Genomic DNA, 27,433 nt, shown 5'->3' on the forward strand with positions numbered 1-27,433 from the left:
CACATACAGTCTGACTGCATATGGAAGTATCTCAAACTGTATTATACAGCCTAGATCCCACCACTATGCCTGCAGACTCAAAACCAAAACACAGCAGAGTGAAGAGCATTTGCCTACCTGGCCAAATCAGCACCAAAACACTTGCTGAATTCTTTGTTAGGGCATATATGTTTTATATATATGGGGCTTTTTTTATATGTATGTCCTAACACCAGCACCACACAGAGCTGCTGTATCACTGTAGCATTTTCTTCTTTCTTCAGTCCTTATTATAGCAGTCTCTTTTCACTGTCCTCTGCTATCTAACTTGTGCTCATCCTTGCCATTATTTCTTCAGACCTCTTAATTGTCATGAAATGAAAAGCTGAGCATGGAGATAATGATTCAAGAACCGTCTGGACACAATCCTGTGCCATGTGCTCTGTGATGACCCCGCTTGAACAGGGAGGTGGGACCCGATGACCTTTTTGGTCCCTAACCCTAACCCATCCTCACCCACTCTGTGATTCTTTGACTTAAAGAATGAGGGGATACATATCTGATATCTAACAGAAAAAGAAAATAGAGGAGTCAGGAAGTTTTACTGGTGAATCTGTCTCCAAGTGTTAGGCAAACAACTATTCAACTAAAAGTTGGGTAAATAATAAAGATTTCTTACCCTCTGAAGAGCACAGTCACCTGATTATTTATTGATTAGCTTCTAAGTGCCTGCTGTAGTACAGTTTATAATATTTAAAGACATTAAATATTCAATATTAAACAAAAAAAATTTAGAAAAAGTGGGGTTTTCTAAAGGTCATCAAACTTGGAGGTTAAACACTTACAGAAAATGTGACCCCAAGGACCAGTTCCTGAGGCACTTGCCCATTTGATGGGTTTATACTAAATTAAAACTAAGGACCCTTGGCTTTGGTTTTTTGTCGTTTATACTATTCACATTTTTAATTCTTTTTAAAATAAACATAGCATTTTTCCCCTCCATCAGTTAAGGCAGAACTAAAATTATGAAAAGAAGCCACATTTATTAATACCAGTTCTACAAATAATCAGTATGTAATGTAAATCTTCCCTGGACTGAACACACTGGTACCATTCACATTTGTAGGGGTCCCAGGATCACATCTATCCTATAAGCTAACTTCTATAAGAGTTTTAATTACAATCATGCCTTTCTTCCCCACTGAAATGTAAAATATTTGATATTTATTTATGCTTATGAAAAAAGGAAAATAGAATAAACAGAGACAAACAGTACTAGCATTTGGTAAAATCTCTTATATTCTTAGAAGAATTTGATCTTCTTAGCAAATAGAAGTATTATTAAACAAAAACTAACATTTTGTGATCAAACCCGCCTGTTTACCCCGAAGCTTTGCTAAATTTCCTTTAATCAAAACAACCTAAATTGAATCTTAATTATATTTCTATAGATTGAATGGGAGAACACAATGGCATTCTGATACCACAGTTCCTTGGGGCATTTCTGTAGTTTCAGGCTAGCATTTTAGCCTGACCCAGGAACACATCTACACTTGAAAAAATCTAGGATCACAGCAGTTTATCTATTGCCATAAAGCTCTGATCTTTATTTTCTTTCATTAAATGTAACAATTCAAAAATTTGGCTTGTAGTCCCAAACAAGCACAGAGGAAGGAACGGCTGAATAACCACAGCAGTAATTACTGCAACAACCATCTTCACCCTTCAGTCCCTCTTCTGTTTGCAATCATCCAAGAATATTGATTGGTTTTCCAAAATTACTAACACATTTCTTATTTACTGATTCATAATCCAATATACAGGCTGTTACTCAAGATCTAGGAATCCACTAGTCTCACAAAACCCTTAGGATATAAGGGAATACTGCTTTTGTTTTACTGAGGGTAATTTGAATTATAAAAGAAAAAATTACTTGTTCAAGGTGAATCTCATGAGCTGTTTTAATTGAGAATATAGTGCAAGTCAGATCTTTAAATACATCTGGCCAATTAAATAGTGAAATTTGTGGACAGAAATATGTGAAAGCCATTCCTTTCTGCCCCTCATCAGGACAGAACCAATCCCTGATGCAGGAGAAGATACCACATCTAATTGGCTGGAGGGATAACTATTAATGTTCTTTGAATGATGAAAAGTAGAGCAGTAATTCTCATCCATATCCAGAACAAACCCAAATAAATCTGTAAGCACCTTGTGACTGAAGCTGGTTGGTCTACAGGTGGCATTCCATAGTGCAGTCTCTACCTAGAGAGACACTGTAGAAGCATGTCCAAGTGACCATGTACCAATAGCCTCCAACTTTCTCTACCCCATCCTACTCCCCTTTCTTCTTCTTCTGCAAAGTCCAAAACTTCAGTAAGGTATTTATGGAAGCTACTACAGTTTGTGAAGGGTTTTGTGAAAAGAATAAATGCCAGGTTGCAACTGGTTCCCAACACTCAACTCATCTGAGCTTGTGTGCACTGCCCAGTGAAACAACAAGTAAATGCTGTCCACCCATCATTAAAGTAATTTTGCTAAATTAATAAACCCACTGATGATTAGACAATGCCTCCTCCATTGCATCTTCTTCATGCTGGTGCATTCGAAAGGGGCAAATTGGTATTGGCTACATCCACATTAACTTTTCCCTGCTGCTGCACAGAAAAAAAAAAGGTTTCCCTATATTATTCATTACAATTTCCATTCCAAAAGGAGGAGAGATTGGCGACTACAAGAGGGATTTCACGCCCACCTGCTGCACTGTTCTCAGGCACACTTGCTTCGTACAAGCTGTGGCTGAATGAGATCACCTCCTCTTGCTCTTCTGTAAAGATAATGACCACAGCAGTGGCTGTTCGAGGTGTGATGCCTTGATCTGAAGCTGTCACTACCAGCTGGGTACTGAAGTCCTCGGAAGCCAAGGGCTCCCGAAGAATGATGTCACCTGTCTTCGCATCGACCTGAAATACAGTTTCTGCCATCATCAAATTGAAAACAACAGCTCCATTTGATCCCAGATCCACATCCTCTGCTCTCACAGTGGCTACTGTCTCATTCACAGCAGTTTCAGCAGGCACAAAGACCCTGACAGGATTCTGCATAAAAACGGGATCGTTGTCATTTACATCATTAACGTGCACCACAACACTGACAGTGGTGCTCCTTGGAAAATGGGTGCTGCAGTCACTTGCCACAGCCCTAAAAGTGTACTGGGACTTGGTCTCCCTGTCCAGTGCCTTTGTAGTAACGATGGATCCCGTGACACTATCGATGGCAAATGCTCCATAGGTATCATCAATAAGGGAGTACATAACTTCACCATTCAGGCCAGCATCTTCGTCAGAAGCAGAGAGCTCCAGGATGGCTGAGCCTTCCTCCAGGTCTTCTGTCACAGAGATTTGATACTGGGTCTTCGCAAACAACGGGCTGTGGTCATTTTCATCCAAGACTGTTAGATAGAGCTGTGCAGTGGAGGTCCTTGAGGGACTGCCTAGGTCATGGCACTCAATTACAAGAGTGAAATTGCTGATGTCTTCTCTGTCTAAGCTACGAGTGACCAGCAGCTTGCCCGACGTGTTATTTAGTGTGAAGTATTCTCCAACATTTCCACCTTTCAAACACATAAAAAATGAAATGATCACAAACAACTACTTTTCAAAAAGAACCCCTTGTGAATGCTCTATGCTAATTGCAACAACAAGGTCCAATTGCTCATACAGCTGGTGTGCTCATGTGCCTTTCACATATTTTATTTCTTATACAAATTAAAACCTGTATTTCATTTAAATGAGTGAGTGGCAATGATAGCAAATGCAGAATGTCATAACAATTTACAGACTGGCCTTTTGGCCAGATGCATATCTTTTTTTCCCAAACCAGCCCACCTATGCTGCTCCATGAAGTGACCTCTTCCCAACCTTAGTTATAAAATCCACAGATCTATAAAGCATTGCTGACAATTGTAATTGCTTGCTCCTTGTTCTCTTCTACAAACCTATCTCTTGGAATTCAAGGTCATGATTTGGGAGCACTGGGAATAAAAATGAAGCAGTCAACTGAAAAGTCAGCATTTTTAGTAACAGTGAATGGCTTACATACTTGATAACATGCAGAAGGACCAAAGGTAAATAAATTAAATGTCATAAAGATCACAACATTAAAACCAAGAAAACAAAGGAATTCACAACTGTTTCTTCAAAGAAAAATCTGTTGTTTTTTACCACAGTAGCTCTCTGCCTACATTTGAGCTATTGCTGAGAGCCACAAGCGAAAGTAAGCACAGCAAAGCTGTACTTGTCCAAAGATACTACAGGAGGCTTTGAACAGTTGTGGAGCTTACATTGGCATAGTGGACACTTTGGCAAGATGGAAGCCAAGTATGACATTACTAATTGCTGGGTGAAAGAAGCTCTCATGAAATAAAATTTAATAAATAGTGTTAAATAAATTTCAATTAATTCTTTGGTATATTTTCAAGGGACTATTTACATTCAGACTTCTACAACTATAACAAAAAGGACAAAGATTATGCCTTAATGATTGATGTCTCATTCCAGCATTTGGTATGTTTTTTTGTTTCTCTGTTCTGCACTATTTCAAATCCAGAACACAGAATGAAAGTATGCCTGGGAAGTGCTTATTAGTGCTGACAAAAGGGTGAAAGATCTCGTTTCTTTTCCACATAAAAGAAGCATGTGGACAAGATGGGAGCTCAGGAGGCCTGGTAAAGTCAAGACTAGCCTAAAACTTGCATACTGCTGTTTAAATATTTCCCTGATTTATAATAACAACATGATGGAATAAAACTTACCAGTTATTTTGTATCTTAGAACTCCATTATTGCCAGCATCCATATCTACAGCCCGGATAATGTAAACAACAGAAAGCTGTTGGTTCTCTGGAATAAAGATCTCAGAGGGAGGAAGAAGAAATGTCGGAGAGTGATCATTTTCATCCAGCACTGTGCAGATCACTGTCACGGTGCCTGACAGCGACGGAGTTCCACTATCCCGAACCAAAACTAAGATCAATAAAAAGAAACTAAATTTCATTCAGTGGTTGTGGTTGCAACAATAGATGTTCTTTAATAACATCAGAGTAGGAGAGTTATTTGTGCTATGCAAAAAGCATATGCTCTTCTGTACTGGAAAAATCTTACCACTTGCATCTAATTCAGAAGGCATGAAAAAAGTTATGCTGACAGCAACACCTCACTCACTCTCACTTCCCACTCTAGAGGTGTTCATAGATATTTCACACTGCTACCTTTAATGCTGAAAACCTCCTGGGATTCCCTGTCCAGTGATGCAGCTGTTATGAGTTCTCCACTGTCCGAGTTCATCTTGAATTTCTCATAACCAGTTCCTGGTAAGATTTCATACTGAAGCAAGGAATTCAGCCCTTTAAAACAGAATGGAAATCTTAGTAAAACAGCAATTCTCCTCACATTCAGGTCTACTTATTTGTCTCTTTCTTTTCCCTCCAGGTTCTTCTGAATGACTATTCCATACAGTTCCTGATCAGACCTACCAGTTGCAGGGATATTAGCCTTCCCATCTTTCTCTAGGAAATAGGCTAAATCTTTTAAAAGTTTTAGAAACCATTCTTTCAAAGTTGCCTGCCTTAGTTGAACAGGAAATGAGACTCAACATTCTTACCTATTATGGTTGTGAGATAATTCCTTTCATATTTCTTCTCATTTCAATATCCTCCCAAAGAAAGTAAAATGTCATCTCCATCACACTTATATTATTACCTTTAATGAGTTTTATCCTATTTTATACCTTAAGAATTTGACTATTGAGCCCTTATTTTTTTTGAAAATTTTCTTACATTCCGGTCAACCGTTTTGTGTTTTTCCCACCCAGAATTAGTCTTTGAGTAGGGCAGGGACAGTTGGTACACCTGAAAAATTACATGACACTTGTCATATGCAAACACTGCCTGCCTGTTCTCATCTGCTGCAGTCAAGCACAAGACAATCTGCACTGGAGTTGATGGAGAAACACCCATGTGAGAGGAGAAACAAAGTCTACAGTTTTTAACACAGTCAATTTCATTTGCCTTTGAATAGCTTTGTTAAGTGGTTGACAGTGCTACAGAAATTTGATTAAGAGAATTACTGCCATGAATGCATTCACACCTAAACTAAGTTAAGGGAGGGATGTGTACAATACACAGCAGGAGGAAAGACGACTTACAGAAATCCTTTCAGCTTTACAGAAGAAGGAAGAAAAATCACATCAGTGAGGACAGTAAACATGAATGTCTTCAAAGTCTTAGGTTATATTTATCTGATCTGCCCATATCAGATAACATTCAACTAAATTTTAAAAGCCATTCACAGTTTTGCCTACATTTATCTATCCTTTATCACCGATATGCTACAGATGAAAAAAAAAGACACAAAGCTGCAGGTCTGATAGTATCAGCTTCTTGCCTCCTGCAACTGAGCTGCTTCAACCCTGTTCCTTCTCCAGCAGATTCCACAATGGACACTATTCACAACCAGGGCTGAAAAAACATGGGTGCCATCCAAGTTGATGATTCACACAATGCTGAAGTTAAAACTTTTAATCCTTAAAGAACACAGATATGTGACATCTCAATTACATTTATTTACCAAGCATTTACTGACTCCTTTCCCATATCCCCCTGCTAGGAGTGTAAAGGAGCATTTAGAAATAGCTGCACACCCTGCCCAGGAGTGGAGCATGCTGACTCTATACATGCACACACCACAGCACAGCAGCTAGCACATAGGCACTCAATCCAATCTGCTGGTTAATTATTCAGTAGCACTGGTCACACTTTAGGAGCTGAAATTACAAACTGAAATAAAAAAGGTTCCCCCTGCCCCAAATCCAGATTCAAGTCTCATCTTTATAGGACTTTACAATAATGTCTAATGGATGTCTCATAACTCAAAGTCAATGGTTCCTATTAACCTTTAAGATTTTTTTCCTAAGGCTCCAGACATAACTATTGAACCACAGAAGTACACATCAGCTTAAAAGGAGACCTTGCCAAATGCTAGTTTGGTTTGCTAGTTTAGTCTTCTGCAAAGACCTACCTCAAGCAAAAACCCTGACCTATCTTAAATATGCTGCTGGTATCTTTGCTTTGCCATGTGTATTTTTCCAACATGCATATTTTCCAATGTCAACGTCTTTTACACTTGCATTTACTGATGCTGAGCTGTCAGATGTCAGCTGAGTAGGGGTGAGAGCATGGAGGGCTCCCTAAAGGCTCCCAAAGTCAGGCAACACAAGAGTTGCAGTAAGTGCAGATGTTGTAATGTCCAGGAGGGAGGTAGCTGAACAAAAGTTTTCAAGGATATTCATGTGAAAGAAAACCATTCCAAAGTCAGAAGTTTTACTTGTGATTTCCCCCCAGAAAGACCCCCTTCCAGTCACAGAGAATGAAGGAGAAAGGAAAATAAAACAAAAGGTTGATAATGACTGGTTCCTCCCAGTGGTCACTCAGGGAACATACAAAGTGAACAAAAAAGTGCGATGGGACAAAGTCCTCCACTGAGAGTATGCAAATATTAATGGGAAGTGAACTGCAAAACTGCAATTTAATAAAAAAAAAAAAAAGGACACCAGGACAGGAGAAATTTTATTCCAAAACTATGTTCCAAAAACATAAGAAAAGTGAGTAGCATTGTATCATTATATTTATATGACTCCTATATAAATCGAATTTTCTTACATTATGAACATCACTTCAATATTAATTTGAAACAATGGTATGACACACCCACGACATGGGGCCAAATCATGCAAATATAAGAAAAAGACCCAACAGAAGGACTGTGGTTACTGGAAAATATACTTTAAAAAACCAGCAGGAAGGAACCATCAGCCACAACAGTGCTCCAGCCCAAAGTGTCTGCACAGGCAGGCACACACTGTGCCACCCAGTACACTTGGAATGCCCTTCCTCTTCACCCTGCCAAGCCACCCCAGCTCCCTCCCACTAACTGCTCTGGAAAGTTCCTTTCTTCTGTATTTCCCACAAAATGTGAAAAAAAATATAAGGGATGGAAAAGGAGGGAGAAGAATTCAAGCAAATTCTCAGTTGTCTCCTTTATCTTCCAAACCTTTCTTCAAGTATCACTTTTTTGTGATCCACAAAAGAAATATATTTGGAAGAGTGAGATACAGAGGCAGACTGCAGTACAGCTCAGCTGTTATAGAGATCATAACAGACAGGGATACCTACACATTCCTAATTCCTAAATACTTTACATACTTGTGGGGAAATGTCCTTCTTCATAATAACTCTGCTGAGCCCACACATCAGCCTTTTGTAATCAATATGTGCTCTACATTAAAATTACAAATCTTACTGAATACATAAGATTATTTTGCTAACAAGTTCCATTATCTGTTTTTAACATAGCACAGTCTTACACAATTATAAAGAAAGTGAACCCACAGTAAAAATGAAGTAATTCACAGAGCTGAGACTACCTTTGGGCCAAAGATGGCAGTATTGTAATATTTAACTCTCTTTTCAAATTTTATTATTTATCACGCAGACTTATACAAGTGCTCCAGCACATGGACTACCTGTGACATCATATGCTATGCATTTTAGACAGTTGAAAAGAGCAGGCAGTTGAAGAACTGGAGGGAATTTTTTGTTGCTTAGCAGAGTCTCTCAGGTTTAGTCCTTACATGTGATTCACTGAGGAGATGAACCATCCCCACATCTTATTCATCCATTCTGTGTATTTTCAAAAAGCAATGCATTAACACAATTTAGCATGCAAAGGCCTCTTTAAAACCCGGAGCAGTTTCCACTAGCCCTCACAGTTCAACCAGCCTGAAAATCTTGGATGACAGTGCCCCTCTCTGGTCAGAAAAGATAAGTGCACATTTGCCGGCTTACAAAACCAGGCTAGTGAACTGCTTTAAAACGATACAAAACGCTCTGATTAAGATCGAAAAAATGTTCAGACATCAACTTTGAGTTGAATATTGTTTGCTGCTTTACATCAAAACACGTTGGCTTTCTTCACATGAAACCTACAATACACTGTGTCATACAAGAAGAGCTTTTACATTTAATATAACCATCAGAGGTGAAGCCACCCCAAACTGCAAGTCAGAATAGCTGCAAGCTCTAATTAAAGATTGAGAGTCTGACCCAAAACTCATATTTGGAAACCCAAAAGACATACATTACCTTGGGAAAAGCACAACATCTGTGCACACAAGACATCAAGATTGGATTGGCCTACTATGGTCCACAAGTAAATAACAAGCAAAAGGACACAAATTACCTGCATCTCGGTCCACAGCCTCCACTTTTATGACAAACTCCCCTGGATCTCGGTTCTCATGAACTGCAGTCTCATAAAGTTGCTCCAGGAATCTCGGGGCCTCATCATTCACATCAAGAACAATGATGGTTAGAACTTGTGTGGCAGAGAGAGCTGGACTGCCGTCATCAAGAGCGATGACTGTCAAACTGTAGCGTTCCTGAACCTCACGGTCTAGAAACTGGGCTGTAGTCAAGAGTCCTAGTTTAAAGAAAAAATGTTTTTAAAAAGTATCCTCGTCCAGGTTAGGAACCCAGCTGCTCCAGCACTCACAGCTTCAATGTAGCATCACCATGCCACTGCTGCAAGGCTTCTGGACTTTGCATTCATTACCTTTGATTCCCTCTACAGTGCTAATTGGCCCAGAAATACTGCCTTTGGCATCCAGGAAATTGGGATTCATGGAAAATTAAAGTGAATTTCAGAGACTCCTATTTATTTAACTTTGGGCTTAACTTTTTAGCTATATTTAACTTAAATATTTGTCTTCTTTTGCACGTAAGTTATGCAGTTAGGAACTCTACAAATCAGTGTCAGCTGCATCACCTAATGGATTCAAAATCAGAATAAGAACTAGAAAATATTACAACAATTAAGGTGATACTTGCATTTATGAGAACATGGTATAATAGTTAGGAAGCAGAGACTTTCAGAGGGCTGAAGAATGAAATTCATCAGCACTTTGAGCTTCCACTGAACACATTCCACCCACAGTGTAATGCAGACTCCCTGATCTGAACTTTGCCTTTCCTCATAGGTACATACCATAACATACATGTGTGCACATGCTTTAAGTATGCATCACACCAAAATCAGAATGAAGTATTTCACTGTCTGCATTTTCTTCCCACCTTCCTCAATACACTATTGGAGGATGCCCCAGTACACCTACACAACACAGTAACAGTGTTATGCCAAAATTTTTGAGCTGAGTCTCACAGTGCTTGACCACTGTGCTCTGCACTGCCCTGCTTGTGTGGTGCTCTGCCCAAGGCAATCACTCCTGAGGACAATAAGTCACCTGGGCAGAGTGCCACACATGTGGTATTTCACTGTTGTATGGTAAGCTCTCCCAAATGTTACTGTGAGAATCACAACACAAGAAACCCCAGAGACAAGAAAATATGATACCTGTGATTTTATCCAGTACAAAGGCTTTGTTTTCATTGCCTGAAAGAATGTGATATGTAACTTGTCCATTTCTTCCCTCATCAGGATCCTTTGCAATTATGTGGTGTACAAGGAAGCCCACCTCCACATCCTCCATGACATAGGAAAGAGGCGAAGACATAAAACTGGGACTGTTGTCATTGATATCTAAAATAACAATTTTGACAGCCAGGGAATCCAGACGACGATCAGTCAGATTTTTTGCCTGGTCTTCTGCAAACACTGTCAAGATCACAGAACGAGTAATCTCCCTGTCCAGTGGAGAAGCTGTGGTCAAGGTGCCATACAAAGGGTGAATAAGAAATGGATTTTCACCTGTGTTACTTCTTTCTAAGGAATACTCTATTTTGCTGTTCAGAAAACCACCATCTCCATCCTTTGCATTGAATGTGTAAACCAGAGTGCCAATGGGTACATTTTCTTCTATGCCAATCACTACAAAGTCATCTTGAAAATGTGGAGAATGATCATTCTTATCTTCTACATCAATACTTAGGAAGACAGTGCTATTTTGTGGGGGATTATTATAATCCTTTATAATAACTTGCAAAAGAAAGTGCGAATCTGTTTCATAATCAAGTTCCTTGGAAAGATAAAGGTCTCCTGTTAAGCTGTCTATTTCAAAATGAACATTATCATCTTTAGCAATACTGAAATGCACTTTCCTGTTAAGTGCTAGATGGTTACTCGATGCCTTCAGAGAATCCAACACTTGTGCAGGTTTAAAATTTTCAGGTACAACAAAGTGCTTGAAGTCCTGAAAGAAGCCAGATCTCCCGCTGGAAAGTGGGATGACCTGCAACCAAAACACAAAGACTGCAGTATTTTCCCACTGCTGTTATGAATATTGTAATGTGTAGTGGCCTGACCCTGGCTGGATGCCAGGTACCAGCAAAGCTGCTTTCTCACTCCCCTCTGCCACTGGAAACATAATGAAAGTTCATGAGCTAAGGACCAGGAGAGATCACTCAGCAAATACCATCATGGCCAAAACAGACTAGAAATAGAGATATTAACTGAACTTATTGCAAACAAAATCAGAGCAGGATAATGAGAAGTACAATAAGAGCTTAAAAACACACCTTCCCCCACCCCTCCCTCCTCCTCCAGGGGTGCAGGGAGACAGGGAATGGGAGCTACAGTCAGTTCATCACCCAGTGTTTCTCTCATTGCTCAGGGAGAGGAGTTCTTTAACTCTCTTTAACTTGGGAACAGCATTTGCCTTGTCAGGACTGAAGCTACAAGCTATCCAAAATTAACCATTTTTAGGGTGACTTGAAAATAGTAGCCTCAATAACATTCAGCCTCTGACAGAGGAGTGCACAGGTGGCCTGGACAAAGCAGCCCCACTGTGGCTCGATGAACAGCAGGTGGCTGGCTATGGAATGAGCCCATGCTGCATTTCACACTCCCACGAAGAGCAGCCCTGTGTAAACCAACACAAAGAAATAAGATATCCTTATACAAAGTTACAGACGCAGAATTTAGAAAAGAGAGCAACTTAGTGGAGAAAACAAAAAAGCCTACTCTCTTCCCCACTTTCAATCCCACTTGATATTTTTCTCTCTGCCTACCTGGATATTTTCCTCCTACTTCCCAGTGTTTCCAACGATTTTCTAAAGCACAAGCATCATCTATTTGCAAGATGATCCAGAATGCTGCTGTGCATCCTTAACAAATCAAAATGAGTCTGCCCTCTGACTTCCTCCCTCAACAGAAAAACAGCTAAGGAAAATTACCACTAGACAAGGTGCTTACAATTTTGAACTTCTTCCTTTTTTCGGTTTATTTCCCAACCTTCTTCCAAAATTGTTTTTTTCTTCAAAGAAAGAAAGCATTTAAAAAAGAAAAGTTAAGCATTTAACGTAATTAAATCTATCTGTACAAGGTAAATAAGTACCTGGATGCAAACAGCAGCATGCCCTTGAAGCGAAGGCATCCCCTGGTCCTTGGCTATCACCATCATTCTGTAGTCAGATCTCTCAGCATGTGACAGAGGCCGTGTTGTTCTTAACTCTCCACTGACAGCATCAATCTGGAAGTATCCTATATCCTCTTCTGTAGCGTAAAAATGGATATGTGTTATTGCAAATCAGTAACAGCTTGCCTCCATAGTACAGAACATTGTAACGAACAGTGCAAAGGAGCAGGACCCAGAGGAAAGGAACCTGCTGCACTCATTTGGATCTCTCTGGCTTGTTTGGTTCACCTCCTCTTCCTTCATTGAGTACTTACTTATTATAAACCACTTAATGTGGATTTAGAAAAATATGGGGAGAAACTGCATTGAGTACTAAAGCAACAGCCCAGTTTTGTACAAACTTTACTCACACCAATCATGTGTGCATCAGGAGGGTGACAGATAGCCCAGGACTGGTCCTCCTATTTCTAACCTTGGCAGACAGGGCCAGAGAAAGAATTAAGTCTTAGTCTCCAAACTGGCATGAAGGGTTGAGTATCTCCTGTGACTCGCAGATTACGGGGCCAGCAAAGAGCACTGCTGATACACCGTGACTGCAGCCACACCACCTGCCCTCCCTGCGCTCCGTACCAGCCGCTAGTTGGGGGCAGCTACAATCTTACAGTAAGCTGTTGCATGTGAATGTTGGAAATTATGCTTGTATCTTTCATCGAGGACTGGTGGCACTCTAATAATAAGTGGCTTTTAATTAAAGTTATTACTTGCAGCCACATCATTTATTTGACAGTTGCAAAGAATTATTTTAACATAGATGAATAAATAGCTCTTCATGACTTAGAATTAGAGAATCATTTAAGTTGAAGAAAAGATCCTTAAGATCAAGTGGAACCTTTAATCCAACACTGCCAAATTCCCAAAACCATGTCCCTAAGTACCATGTCTACATGTATTTTAAATACCTCTGGGGATGATGACTCCACCACCTCCCTGGGCAGCCTGTTCCAATGCTTGACAAATCATTAAGTAAAGAAATATTTCCTAATATCCAATCTAAACCTCCCCTGGGAAAAGAGATTGATACATAGCTCCCCCATGTTCAAGAAATAGAATACAAATTACTTCCAAATTTTAGTAAAATGGAAAAGTATCTATTACTCTGTAAACATCACCAGAAACTGAGAAAATCACAATTGTTATAAGTACTTCTCTCTTAGAAACCTATCCAAACAGCTTTCTGTTATGTGAATTTTTAATAAGGTGTGCTAGTGGGTTAAATAAAGCCATGCAGCATAAGAACCGCTATTACAGTAAGCAACTGTGGTAAAAATAAATTCAGTGCAGATGTAGCACACAAAACACGCATAAACAACTATATTTCCATAGGCACCTAAGTGAGCATGAAGCAGTTTACGTTCTCCAAATCTGCGCATTCAAATTAGTTAACTGCACATATAGATGTGTATCCAATTATATCATCTGCAACTGTAAAATATTTGCACCTGTAGCATTTGAAGAAAAAAAATATTTAGCAAGCTAATTAGAAAACTGGATTTTCACAAATAACAAATAGGAGTTTTTTGCAATATTGTTCTGCTATTTTTTGTGTGAATATAGCTTTCTAATTCTCCATCAGTCCCTTCTGAGTTGAGTCTTGCTGTCTGGAACATTAACAAGGAAATTGCCAAAAAAAGGAAACAATATATAAAGACAATTATATTGAATGAGACAGTCTTGCATTTTGCATTTTTTATGGTAGTTTCAAAATATTAATGCTGTTATATTACTGCTTTCATAAATAGCTTTTGGTTTACTTTCCTGGTGTAGGTCCCAACAATATGTCTACAGTCACAGATCTGCTATTTTGTTCCATAGAATGTTTAATGACATAAAATCCCAGCTAAGCAAAAGTCACAGGAGATATGAGAAACAGAACACAATGTGAATTGCAAGTGTATATTTTCAGTATTTTGCTAAAATCTACACTTACAGTTACACTAAAGTTCAAATATTGCATGAAATAGTTTTGTACATATTTTGGTGGCAATAAAAGTAACAAAAAAGTCTGAAAATGCTGGAAAGAGATATTGTATAGAACAAAAAGCCCTTGGGACTTCTATTTTGTAAGTGTTTCACATTTTCATTTTTTTATCTGATACCACGTTATAAAAACAGTCAAAACTGAAATGCCCCATATCTGGTTTTAGTATTATTATCAATCTATTTTTAAAATGTATTCCAAGTGTAGCCATTTGACTGAAATTCAGAAACAACTTTTACACTGAGGAAAAAGTTTAACACCTGTACAGCATTTAAGTCATTGGTCTAAAAGCTCACGCTCACTGCATTTCCAGAAATATTTCTTTAGCTCTCATCTCCATAAGTCATCTGAATTAGACAACTGCTGCTTATATCATACACCCTAAATATGTCCTTTTGTACCTGAGGAGAAAAGGAAGAAAGTATAGGAGAAATGGTTAAGAAATAAGGAAACTGGTAAGAGTAGATGAAGCATGGAACAGAAAAAAATTGAATCTCTCAAAAACTAGATTCCAATGGCCACAGTCTCTTCTTGAGTTTGCAAAGGTAACCTGCCAATAAATACATATGTTTTTACAATTAAGTGTTTCACCTCTGTCTTGTCCAACTGTTGGCCAGACTTTCATTTACATGAGGTTCTCCAAAACTCAGCCATTCTTTCAGCTCTGTGCTCTCAAAGATGATCAGAGAAATTGTAGTTTAGAACCAAAAAGAAAAAAAAAATGGTGCCCTGAGAAACATCAAGCAATGCCTTACTGTGAACTTTGGCTGGCTGAACATTCAGGCCTTACAGAAACTGGCATTTAGGCAAAATGGCCCAGAAAGCAGGCAGAAAATAACACTAAAGATTTCTCAGAGATTAGTGACCTCAGCACACAGTGATAGTTAGCTATGTATTTTTACCTGATTTCCTGAACAACTCTTTCTTTCTTAGGCATTAAAATACTTAGTGACCCTGACCATGTTCTTCTCCTTTGAAATGATGGAAAAGTCGCTTCCTTTAACAGAAAAGAGGAAGGCAAGGCCATGGCTCCCAAAGAACCTGAACATTATGAGGGCTTGTGCAGAAATGTAGCCCTCTACAAGTCTACGAATGCTCCCTGCATGCTGCTTCCAAGTCATTCTGGAGAACAAGGACTGCTTCACAGACACATGGACAGCACGTGCCAATTTGTGCATGTTAGCAGTGTAACTAGGCTTCTCTTGGCACTTGTGTAGTCAAGGGCTAATGTTGCATTCACATAATTGCTCCAAATATAACTGTAAAAGCCTCTGTCAATGCTAGACTTAACACAGAAAGCAGTAGTTCCAGATGCCCTATAAATACATACTAATTTCTGTTATAAATGCTATACTATATCCTATTGACACTCATAAAGAAGAACAGGCAAATCACTTTCTGACTGCCAGCATCACTAAGGAATAAATAGTACACGCATCTGAGATTAACTCCCTCTGCATCAGTGATAACACAGAAGTGGAAGTAGGGTCATGTGACCACCCACTTCCATACATACACATTTTTAAAGGATGGTTTGCTTTGATTTTCTAGGAAGAGGAAGGGGCATTTTGAAGGAAACACTTCCCTGTAACCCAAAATTCATCTGGTGTGTAAACCTTACAGTTCTTTTACAAATTTGCCCTCATGTATTTTGTTGACATTTGTCATTAACATTCCTGCATAGCTTAATATATTGCTCCTATCTTAAAATTTTTTAAGACTTCAAAAACATTAAAAATTACCTAGCAACTTTTACAAGCTTAACAGCTAACACTGACACTTGCAGCTCTCCATCTTGTGGCAGACCCATGACTGAAGAATAGAGCACTGGTCTGTGTGGAGTTCTCCAATTAACCTGCTGTCTCTCTGTTTAACAAATATGGCTGTAAATCAGATCATGTTCCTTCTTCATATTTAAGTACTGAACAGTGTCCCAGAACAAGAAAATACTATTTTAAATATAAACCAGGCAAAAACTTCACCGTGAAACAGAAGACCAGATGTTAAAGGCTGTGAGCCAACTAACAACAAAAATTAGTATCAGAGAAGCTCAGCTGTTTCTGGATTTGTTTATCAGGAAAATATCTAGTTCCAAGGCTGGGAGGGATTTTTTAGTGGTTTTTTGCATTTGAAATGGGGGAAATGGGGGTGTGTTTGCTGCTGGTTTTATGCTTTTGTTCTTTCCAAAGAGGCCTTTTGCAAGACCAGTCATATTTTGTGTTGCTAGTCATTTTTATAATTTGAACTCTTACTTACTCCCCTCTGGGGGCTCTACAGTGAAGCCAGTAAGAAAGTCCTATGTGCTGTTTGAAGGAAGGGGATATAGTTAGATACACGAACAGGCAAAGACCCCTGAAAAACACTTCCTGTATTGCCTGGCCATCACTCTTCAAACAAAGGGTTGCACACTACTCGTTCCCTTTTTTACAAGGGGGAACTTATTTGTGCAAAATATTCTTACTTACAATGCAGAAGTCTAAGACACCATCCAATTCCCTTGGAATAGGCAGCCATTTATATCCAAATTAAGGGAATTATGTTTTCTTGCTCTGATGAAACTGTAAAGTTTATGTGCAAATTACCATAGATTACAAATCCCAACCTTAAAAAGTATTGATTACATTAAACTGGTAGAAGAGAACAGAAACCAAGCAAAAAAGAAATAGTTCTTCTCCTGGGAACTCTTACTGTTTTGAAGCAATAGTGAAGGAAAGCAGGAGGAACAGACCTGTTTTCCTTCCTGGTTATAGATGGAGTTCCCACTCTTATGAAAGCATAGCAAGTGGTATGCAGCAAATCCAGACATCACATCTATGTCTCCTACCAGTATTAATGCCCCAGTCCCACTCATGTTCTAACTTAGGACTGCTCTGTTATTAATTTCACTTCAAACAAAACTGGATCCTACCACTTACCCCAGAAGCGAACTACTACATGTAGTATGGGGAAAACTAAAGAGAAGTGTTTTCATGCAGCCACACTATGTCAGGTTAGCACACTGCTAAACAAGGGGTGAAACCTGAACTAAAACCCACAAACCTCATTGTTTGCCCAGATTATCAGCTGATCCCTCTGATCCCTGTCTCAGACTGTCACAAACTGTTATTTTAGCAGGAAAATTTCCAACTGGTCATGGGAAAAGGGAGATAATTTTTTCTTTAAGATGTAAACTGACTGAAATACTAAACTGTACAGTAAAAGATCATGGTCCTAGTCTTTTCTGAGAGCTGTTTGAACACTCTCTGGCCAGCCACAGATGCAACCAAACCACATGAAAGATGGGACAGAGAGCAAAGGGAGGAAAGGCAGCTGCTTGCACTTCCTTAAATACTTCATAAGACACATGGTGGTGTTGATTCCTATTTACAAAGGCAGCTTTATTCTATCTGACACAAAATAAACATAAAATCTTGTATGATGCATGGTTTTTCTAAAATGCTACTTATTTTAATGTATCTTTTTGTATTAATTAACCCTTGAAATTCTTACCTGATTCTATTGAATATAATACAACACCGTTGTTTCCAGAATCGAAGTCTTTTGCAAAGATGGTGGCAACAAGTGTCCCTGATGGCTGCCCTTCCAAAACCTGTCACCAAGCAGTTCATAAATGATTTGCAATTATATACAGATAAAGGCAGTCTTAAAACAAATCCCTTGCCATAACACAAGAGTTTAGTTGCTGCACTATTTTCCATTTCGCTAATATTTAGAGTGTGCAATGAGCATTTCAGGAGATGGTTAAACAAGAGTTCTAGCAACCCTCTGTCGCAGTCTGCATAGAGCACTAACTTGAGCATCTTTACTATGGCAAGCTCGGAGGTAGGAAACCAAAAGGGATGCCCTGCACACACGAACAGAACTGCGCTAGTATTATCCTTTGGCGCGATGTGCAGTGCCCCGGTTCGGAAGGGCTCGCTGCGCGGTTCCCCGCCCCACCTGTCGGCGCAGCGCCCCCTGCGGGAAGCGCGGCGCGTGGTCGTTGCGGTCGCGCACGGCGATGTGCACGGTGGCCGTGGCGCTGCGCCGGGGCCGCCCCGCGTCTGTCGCCAGCACCCGCAGCTCGTGGTGCGCCCGCTCCTCGCGGTCCAGTGCCGCCCAGTTTATGATTTCACCTGACGGCCAAGGAAAAGGGGGGAGAAATGGAGTTAGGCGTTTACTGTGTGCTAGCACTCAGTGCGTGCAATTATGCATTTAATTCAATGTGAAATTATGACATGTGCCCTCTGATACACCTGATCACCAACATGAAAAACTCAGCTTTCCAAACCCCATCCTGCAGAAACATTCTGTCAATCACAGTTTTGCACATTTAGTGCCCTATGACATGTTTTACTGTACACTGGGTGCCCCGAGCAAAGGTATAAAACAGTATGAACCAAAGTGCTGACCTTCCAAAGAAATCCATCTGGCCTCCACCACACTCCAGAACAGATAACACATGAGCACAGGGGTTTAACTGCTAACAAGGGGCCTTTATTAATTATGTACATTAATCATAAACCATTATGTCTCCCATACATTCTGGTAAACCCAGCAAATAAATCTGACCAATATTCTCCCTGTCTGCTTAGCCATACCCAATATAGGCAGAGATTTGTGGTTGACCAAAGCTCATCACACAGGTAACCACGTGGTTTTTAAAAACCTTCTTGGTTAACTCGCAGTATTCTGTTTGCCTGTAAAGTTCCATAAGTGTGCTTAAAAGGAACTTGCTTTTATTTTGAGATTCATACAGAGAAATTCTGGAAAGGCCTATTCACTCCCCATGGGGACTGGACATCTGGAAATAAGAATTTTAAACAGCAGATCATTGCTTCCTACATATCATTTTGCTAAACTGGATTATTTACGATGCCTGTATCCCTTAAAGGATTCCCTTCCTTTAGGCTCTCCGTGCTCTGGTCTCTGGTGTTATATTGTGTAGACATAACCCTTATTACTTGAGGCATTTGGGATTCACTGCAGAGTACATCCTATGCTGTGAAAAATCTCTCTCAGCCAATTTGACTTCTCTGATGCCATGTAGAACATGAACTCAGTTTTGATGTCAGTTACAGAAGCATTCACAATTATTTTAAATCACTTTGTCTAACTTCATGAATACCTTTATAGTTACTTATGGCTGATCCGTACTTTTCAACTGTACTTGATCACAGGCAAAAAATTTTCTCATATGAACTACTGAAGCTATAACTTAAAACCTCTTTTAATTTGTTTCAGCCAAACACTGAAACTTATGACCAAGTGACCTGAACAAAGTAATGAAAAAATTAAAATCTTAAGGGCTAGTCCATTCTTCATGAATATATATTGGGCTCATTTCATCCCCAAATTGTGACACTCTGAGTTAAAATATTCATATATCAACCCAAAAGATTGACAGCAGTTCCTGGAAGCTTTATACTTTACTTCTGTCGTCTTAGAGAAGGTTGCTTTCCAAAAGCAATATTAGGCAAATTACAAATCATAAAATGCTACCTGTGTTAGAATTCATCTTGAAATACTTTCCATCAGACAAGAGGAAATAGGAAAGCTGTCCATTTCTTCCTGAGTCTTTGTCAACAGCTGTAATGGTGCCAACCACACCACTGGGAATTGGATTTTCCTCAATTTCAAAGAAGTAGCTCTCACGCATAAACATGGGAGAATGATCATTTTCATCCAGGACATTAACTATTATAGATGCACTTGCATTATGCCTAAGGTTTTCATCCTCAGATGTGCTGACCAATGCTCTAAAACTCAGCATCTGTGTGCATTCATAGTTCAAATGTTTCCGAAGATAAATCCAGCCAGTATCAGAGCTGATTCCAAACACAACAGAATCAGTGCTAGGCTCTAAGGAATATGTCAGATTGGAGGTAACGCTTCGTGGATCGAGTGAGTGGGCTTGAACTTGAAGGATTTGGGCACCTGGAGAGGTAGCTTCACTGACTTCTATTTGATACACCAAGCTTTGGAAAACCAAAGTAGTGCCCATCTTCTGCTCTTCAATAACCACTGTCAGCATCAGCAAAGAAGTCAGAGGAGGACTTCCGCAGTCTTCAGCTGCTATGTGTAGAGTGTATTCCTGCTGCTTTTCCGCAAACACTGTCCTAGTAAGGTTCACCACTCCGAGACTTGGATCAATGCTAAATGCATCTGACTGCTTGCTTGCAATACTGTATTTGATTGCCCCATTTAGGCCACTGTCTTTGTCTTCTGCATGAGCAATGTAGACAGCAGTGCCGGCAGGCTGGGTACATGAGATGGTTACCTTATCAGATTTGGTAAGAAACACTGGGGGGTTGTCATTGATGTCTATCACTGATATGTTGACTTGAGTGCTGCTGTAGACGGGGGAGTCACCCAGCTGTGACTGAACAGTGAGCACCACAACAGACTGAGCTTCATGGTCAAGCTGTTTCTTGGTGCGGATAATGCCAAACTGGGGGTCAATGGAGAACTTCCCATCCGGATCACCGGAACAAATTCTGTAAGAAACCACTTCTAGCGAATCTAGAAACGGAAACAACAACAAGAAGTATAACAAAAAAATAATGGAAGTGATAACATAAACATTGGCAAGAACATCTGGGGAGAATGCATGCTGTTAAATTCAATGGAATAAATGTAAGCTACACAGATGTTTGACATTCTTGGGCTTTTTATGCTTCCTTCCTCCCATCTCTGGAGCCCTTCAGTAAAATATGAATCTACAGTTTGTCCACTTCTGTACTCTTTGATTTTCATCACACTGGTATTATAAAACTCTATAGAGAAAATCACATAATAGCCTTTTGTTTCTCCCTGATCTAAAATACAGAAAAAACACACCTATAAATTAGTCTTGTGGGAGTAATTTCACTACGCACAGGCATTCACTACAGCAAGAAATGAAACAGGTGGCAGTTCCCTGGAAAAAAAAGTATTTTAATAAACTTACTGTTCACGGGTGACCATTGCTGTAACATTTATAGATCAGATGCTACCTTAATAACAAGCTGTCTAAAGATTCAGGCTTACTACCAAGGCCACGCTCAGGGTGCTGTCTCCACCCTGAGGACAGTTCTTCCCAAACGAAGGAAATGGAAGGACCTGACTAATCAAGCTTGTATGAAACCTTGCCACCTACCACCTTACATTTACAGATGCATCATCAGGCTGTTATATGGACTCACAGATCCCACTGCTCTGCATAGGAACCAAATATGTATGGCTCTCAGGACAGGGCTCTTTATTACCAAGGACTGTTGGGAGCTAATCCATTTCCATTTACAAATGATAACAAAACCAGATGGATTAAATACATTTTCAAAAGGTCCTGCAAATATTCATCTGGACTTCTCCACTTAACTTGAAACAATACGGGGTTTTATTTGGTTGGTTGGTTTTGGTTTCATTTTTTGAGGGGTGGCCAGGAGCACTTCTTGCAGATCCTCTGAAACTTCTGAATACTCTCTGATTTTAAGTATTGCTCTGAGATTTTCCTTACATGGCTAATGCTTTAACTTGAGCCAGACCGTCACACTTACTTAAACTTTCACAACAAGCTTCCTGTCTTCTCATTTACAATTATAGAAATCCATCAGGAAAAAAATGGAGGCCATTGTCAATCTCTATGGACCACCAAGGAGAGTACCATGAATCGCCAATTGTTCTAAAGAGCATCCTGATAAACCAGCCATTACACCAGTTGCTGTAAATACCAAAGTTAAATTCTATTTAATGCTTGACAGACTGAATGAATAACACAGAGGTTTATGGGAAAAAAATCATCTACAGCTATTTCCTGCTAATGGTCACAACAAAAATACAACATAATCTCTGACTGAGAACATGACTTACTTGAAGGCTCTCTGGCCTTTACAGTGCCAATCACGCTGTCTTCAGGTGCATCTTCTGGAACAGAAAAGCTATACCGGGATCTCTCAAATATGGCAGGGACCAAAACAGTCTGAAGGATGTTTACTGTGACAGCTGCATTGCTGGCAGACGGAAGGCCACCCCCATCCCACGCAGAAACAGTCAGGAAGAGAGCAGAATGTGCCAGGTGGCCAAGAGCTGAGGTCAGGTAAATAATTCCTGAAAGTACACAGAAATAAAATAGCACTTAAGAGAGATGTAAGATAAAATTCAGCAGGCTGTCAAAATAGTTTCAACATGTATTGCTACTGTAAGAGAAGGTCAGACCACGTGGAAAAAAATCAGCACTCCAAATTCAATTTTTGAGAGCCAAGTTCTTTTCAAACTATTTGATCTTTGCCATTCATCGAGCCACTGAAAGATAGCAAGTTGTGTTTCAAAACAGTGTCCATAATTCTAATTTAGAAACATTTTAGAAAATCTAATTTTAGATTCAGTTAAATCTTTAACAATGCTAAATTTTACTACTAGTACTAGCCTATACCAATTTGGAAATGCATCAGGGTGGAAAACAAGTATTGTTTCAGAAGATTAATTTATCTCTGCAAATGGTAAAGTTAATGTTATTTCAAACAGGCTGTAGAGACATTTTGCTTAAGTAACTCATGAAATAAAACATACACACAAAATGAGTCAAGACCCCAAAATGTAAATCTTAGAAGCAGGGGGCTCTGTGGAAAGTATCTGGGAAGCAATCACCGGCAGTCTGATCACAAGTTTCGGTCAAAATACCCCTTAATAATGAATTCTAAGGTCCGTTGAATTTGCAAGCTGCTAACAATTACATTTTATATAAACTTTATGAAGTAATTACTTGAAAAGAAAATAAAATGCTCAGTCCTAAAATATAGCACTTTGGAAGTACATTCCTCAAGCTAATCTATTTGTGAAGTAAATTTTTCAACACAAAAATGAAGATGAAAGGTGACCAAATGCAGGAAATTTTTTCTTAGCAATGAGTGTGTTTAACTAAATATACACTACATGCTAGAATCACAGTGTGTCAAGCAGTAAAATTGCAGTAAACTCAAATACTTCAACTAATAGGGACAACCTTTTACATACCTACAGATATTTTTAAGAAATCACCTAGTTTTTTGTAGAAGCTGGTGAAGACACAGAACCTCTGGCAGTTCAGTAAAACCAAACCTTTAAACTTTGGGCTACCTTTATAATTTCCTGGATGTCAAGACAAGTTTAGTAGGGATGATTTCTGCCATTCAAGTTGGACATTTAGTGGTTAGACAGGGTAAAACTAGAGTTAGCTCAACGTGCCTTAGGAGAATCAACGGATGATTCAATGAGTCTACATCTTCTCAGAATTTAGGGTGAATTTTCTACAATCAGTTTTTAAGCAGAATAATAGAAAACACATAAAATCTTTATAAATATTCAAATGGGCGTGCAGTAGACTTTCCAAATATACTGTGAGGGCACTATAATAAACTATGTCTTTACATGCTTAAAATGCAGTAAAAGGGTCTTCAGGATCAAGGGAAAACATTTTTCACTAACAAAAAGGGAAGCTTATTCCAGTGTGACACACCACACTAAAAGCTCAACAGTGATACATACAGATAGATTCAGGGTTCAGTACTGATCCAGCTCCTTTGCTAACAACTGATGCAATTCTAATTGGCTTTTTAAAATTTTTTTTCTTCTGATGGTTGAGTTTTATGATTACTTCAGCAGTTCAATAAAGTAGTCCTTCAAGGACATAAACTTTTGGTATTTCCTGAGGTAATCTGAGCAATTATAGCTTGAAGGAAAAAGGGGTTTAACTATTTTTCTCCACAGGATAAACATGTACACATGGATTTTTAACACCATTTCTCTTCAATTAATTTAAACAAATCAAATGGACTGTATGTTACTAATTTTCCAACTGGATATTTTTCTATTGACAAGAATATAAGTATGTCCTTCTCATTTTAGATACTTCAAGAGGTATGTGGGAACTGGAAAACTTCTACAGAAAAGCATCACACTGAAAATCTTACTCTCAGAGCAGTAAGTAAAGACCTCAGAATATCCTTTAGCAAAGGGTGGAGCAAACAGAACTCCACTCCAGGAGCTCTGAAGACGTGTTGAAGAGAAATATTTCAGAACCAAAGCTCCTTCTCTGCTGACCTAAACATATTGCAGCACACTCCATGCCAGTTCAGTTACAGAAAGCAAAAAGAAAATTAATAAAAGATTTTGTTTTCTTTCTTCATTCTTTTGCTGTGTCATAGGGAAAAAGGGGAATAGGCAAGTACATCTCACCAACTCAGCTCTCTTTTGCAGGACCAATGACACCATAAGAACAAGGGCAGAATCCAAGTAAAAAGTATGTGTTTTCCATATGGTTCCCTCCAACCTCAAAAACTGTAGTATGCAGAAATTTAATAACCCATTTTGGCTTTTAACTGTGTACATTCTGTTTCTTTCAGCATTTGTAGGACGGGACATTAGCTTTGCATCTGGTGATACATAATCTATAGAGACATTTGAGATAGCTCAGCCATATGTTGGTGAACATGCCTCATTAGGCTCTATTATGGCACCACATGACAGGAAAGAAGCCGTAGAAGAAAGCAGCATCTGGGATTTCACTTTCTCTATGATTAGGTAAAACAGCAGACTGTGACTAAAATGGACAGTCAGGACCACTTGGGCCAAAAGCAGCTGCCAGCACACCTGAGAGCAGGCTGGCTGGGTGCATTCCATCTGCTGCAGCACGGCACAGGAGGTGCCTGAGTACTACTGCAAAGGCAGAAACACAGAGGAAATTTCAAGGAGCAGGAACTGTCAAAGTCACAGGTTCAGTGTGTGAAACTCAGAGGCATGTCTCACTAAGTCACTGGCTGAAGATGAACCATGGTTTTCATTTCTTCCCCATTTTGTAATTAAGATTGGAATTCATTATTGCTACTACCACAATCATTTGCAGTCTGTAATTCAAGGCTTCAGAGAACTTAAAAACAATCAGGTTGCTGTAGTACAGAATAAGTTCTTCCATTATGAAAAACAGTTTCTATAAACATTGACAATAAAAAGGGAATAATCAGACAGCTCCTCTACAAGGAATGTTTTACCAAAGCTCCCAACAGGGGACCAGGAAGACCACAAAGTGTGGGTCAACTTCAAGAAAAGTGATACGTTTCTTATAGCTTGGCTGACCATATAAATGAACAGTCTTATCTGCTGCCTTTAAAAACACTTAATTTTCATTTTTTCAAATTAATATTTATATCACTGCAGTGCTTTGAAGATTTTATCCCTGGTTAATTCCTTATTCTGCATGAGAGAGAGCTGGAATCAATTCTGCTTCACAGGTGAACAATCCTGTAATTACACACCAGAAGAAGAATTAACACCCTTCATTCACCCCTTGGCAATCTCATTTTCCTGACCAGATCCACACTGGTGTAACTGATTGCAGATCACAGCCCTTATAAATCAAAAGCATGACATACAGACTGCCTGCTGCCTGGATATGATCTGGATACAGATTTCAGGCAGAACCTGCAGTGCTGGATGCATATTAGCAACTGCCACTGCAGGTTGTAGTCTGGGAACAGCTCTGCCCCAAGGCAGGTCAGCACAGCCATGCTGGAATTCACAGATGTTTCACTGCAGAACAATCTGTGCTCAAGGGCTAGCAGAAATCATTACAATGGTTTGGAGGACTGAATGGATGGGGAGAACTAGTACTATTGAAGGAAAAATCATGACTGCCAGCTCTTTCATCTGCTTCATACTTCCTCACTCACTGTACATGGTAGGGCAGGAACTTCCAAGAAGTCTTGATCTTCACTTTGTTCCTATTTGCCCAGAAAGTGCAATTGCACTAATGAAGGACTCTCTCCCACCCACCATCCTCTAGCAATGGCAAAATTTCTCATGGGATTTTGCTGTTCTTATTTTTGTGGAGGTGCACCCTATTCCATGAGAGGGTTAACTGCTGTTTCTCAACAGTTGAAGGCAGGAGACAGGAATCCACATGTAATGATTGTTTTAAAATACATTTTATTGTATTCATCATCCTGTGTTCAGTCCTAATCTTACAACAGCATCCAGCACCAAAGTAGATTCACTCACCAAAAGAACTTTTTGTATGGGAAAAAAAATCATACTGGTACACCCAATAGGATTTCCACACACATCTCCATCTGAGCACTTTAAAAATCTGCTTTGCACAGGGTTCTCCCATAAGCAAAACAAAAATCAGCCCTACATTTATAGGCATTTGTAGGTAAACGAAATGTTTTTCACACTTGGTCAAGTGCTGCAAAGACAAAAATCAGAATACACTAACTTCAGTAACAAAGTCTGGATTACATAGGTATGCATACTTAAATGGCTTCTAATATTATGTCATTGTTCATGAAATAAAAAAAATCCAAAACTTTAGAACATGCCAAGAGGAATCAAATCAACAGTTACCAGTGGTGTTACCTAAGCCCTTGAAACCAAACAACCTAACAAAGTTTAAATGATGGCACTATTTCTTCAGTAAATAACCTAGGATGAGCCAGCTGGCATCAGCTGACAGAGCTCAGACAACAAGCAGATGGCCAAAAGGTCCATATGGTTCCTCACCCCAGTTCACCTTCAAAGCTGGCCACTGGACCTGCTGTTCACTACTGTGCAGGTCAGAGGTGACCCACGGATCTGCCCAGAGCACCCACCCTAACTCAGCAGCTTCCCAGTGCAGGGGTGCCTGCACAACTTTGCTTTTTATGTGTCAAAAAAACCTTCAATATGAGCACAGACAGGGTGATCCTCCAGAAGATCAATGCAGTTAGGAGGTATGCATTTTGCATTAACATTAAAATTAGCATTGTTTTAAGGAAGAATGAAAGTGTTTCTGCTTGACATTTCTATTTTAAGTTTATCCAGCTCATTGCCCATGCTGTCATCTCGGCACTGCATACAGGTTCCAGCTTTAGCATTTCACCTGTACTTAAAATGCACCTTTTTTAGTGAAGCTGCATTCTTGATGGTAACCATAGCAACACTCTGCCAAATACACTGAACAGCTGGTTTAATAACAGCCAGGGAAAGGAAGGAATTAAATTGTTATTTACAATCTACCCAC

General features: G+C 39.4%; 1 protein-coding gene across 1 annotated transcript in view; it reads right to left on the reverse strand.

The window, feature by feature from the left end:
* The window catches only part of DCHS2 (dachsous cadherin-related 2), a 102,309-nt gene that overhangs the window by 19,005 nt on the left and 55,871 nt on the right, over positions 1-27,433 (reverse strand). Inside the window, exons 4-13 of the mRNA XM_041480135.1 lie at positions 22,273-22,509; positions 19,924-20,943; positions 18,382-18,557; positions 17,932-18,031; positions 12,384-12,541; positions 10,445-11,279; positions 9,275-9,514; positions 5,248-5,382; positions 4,793-5,002; positions 2,735-3,592 (exon numbers count right to left, since the gene is read on the reverse strand). Of these exons, the coding sequence (XP_041336069.1) occupies positions 2,735-3,592; positions 4,793-5,002; positions 5,248-5,382; positions 9,275-9,514; positions 10,445-11,279; positions 12,384-12,541; positions 17,932-18,031; positions 18,382-18,557; positions 19,924-20,943; positions 22,273-22,509 (3,969 nt within the window). The remainder of the gene's footprint in view (positions 1-2,734; positions 3,593-4,792; positions 5,003-5,247; positions 5,383-9,274; positions 9,515-10,444; positions 11,280-12,383; positions 12,542-17,931; positions 18,032-18,381; positions 18,558-19,923; positions 20,944-22,272; positions 22,510-27,433) is intronic.

The sequence above is a fragment of the Pyrgilauda ruficollis genome, unplaced genomic scaffold (genome assembly GCF_017590135.1).
Source record: "Pyrgilauda ruficollis isolate IOZ18807 unplaced genomic scaffold, ASM1759013v1 scaffold5, whole genome shotgun sequence".
Classification (NCBI taxonomy): domain Eukaryota; kingdom Metazoa; phylum Chordata; class Aves; order Passeriformes; family Passeridae; genus Pyrgilauda; species Pyrgilauda ruficollis.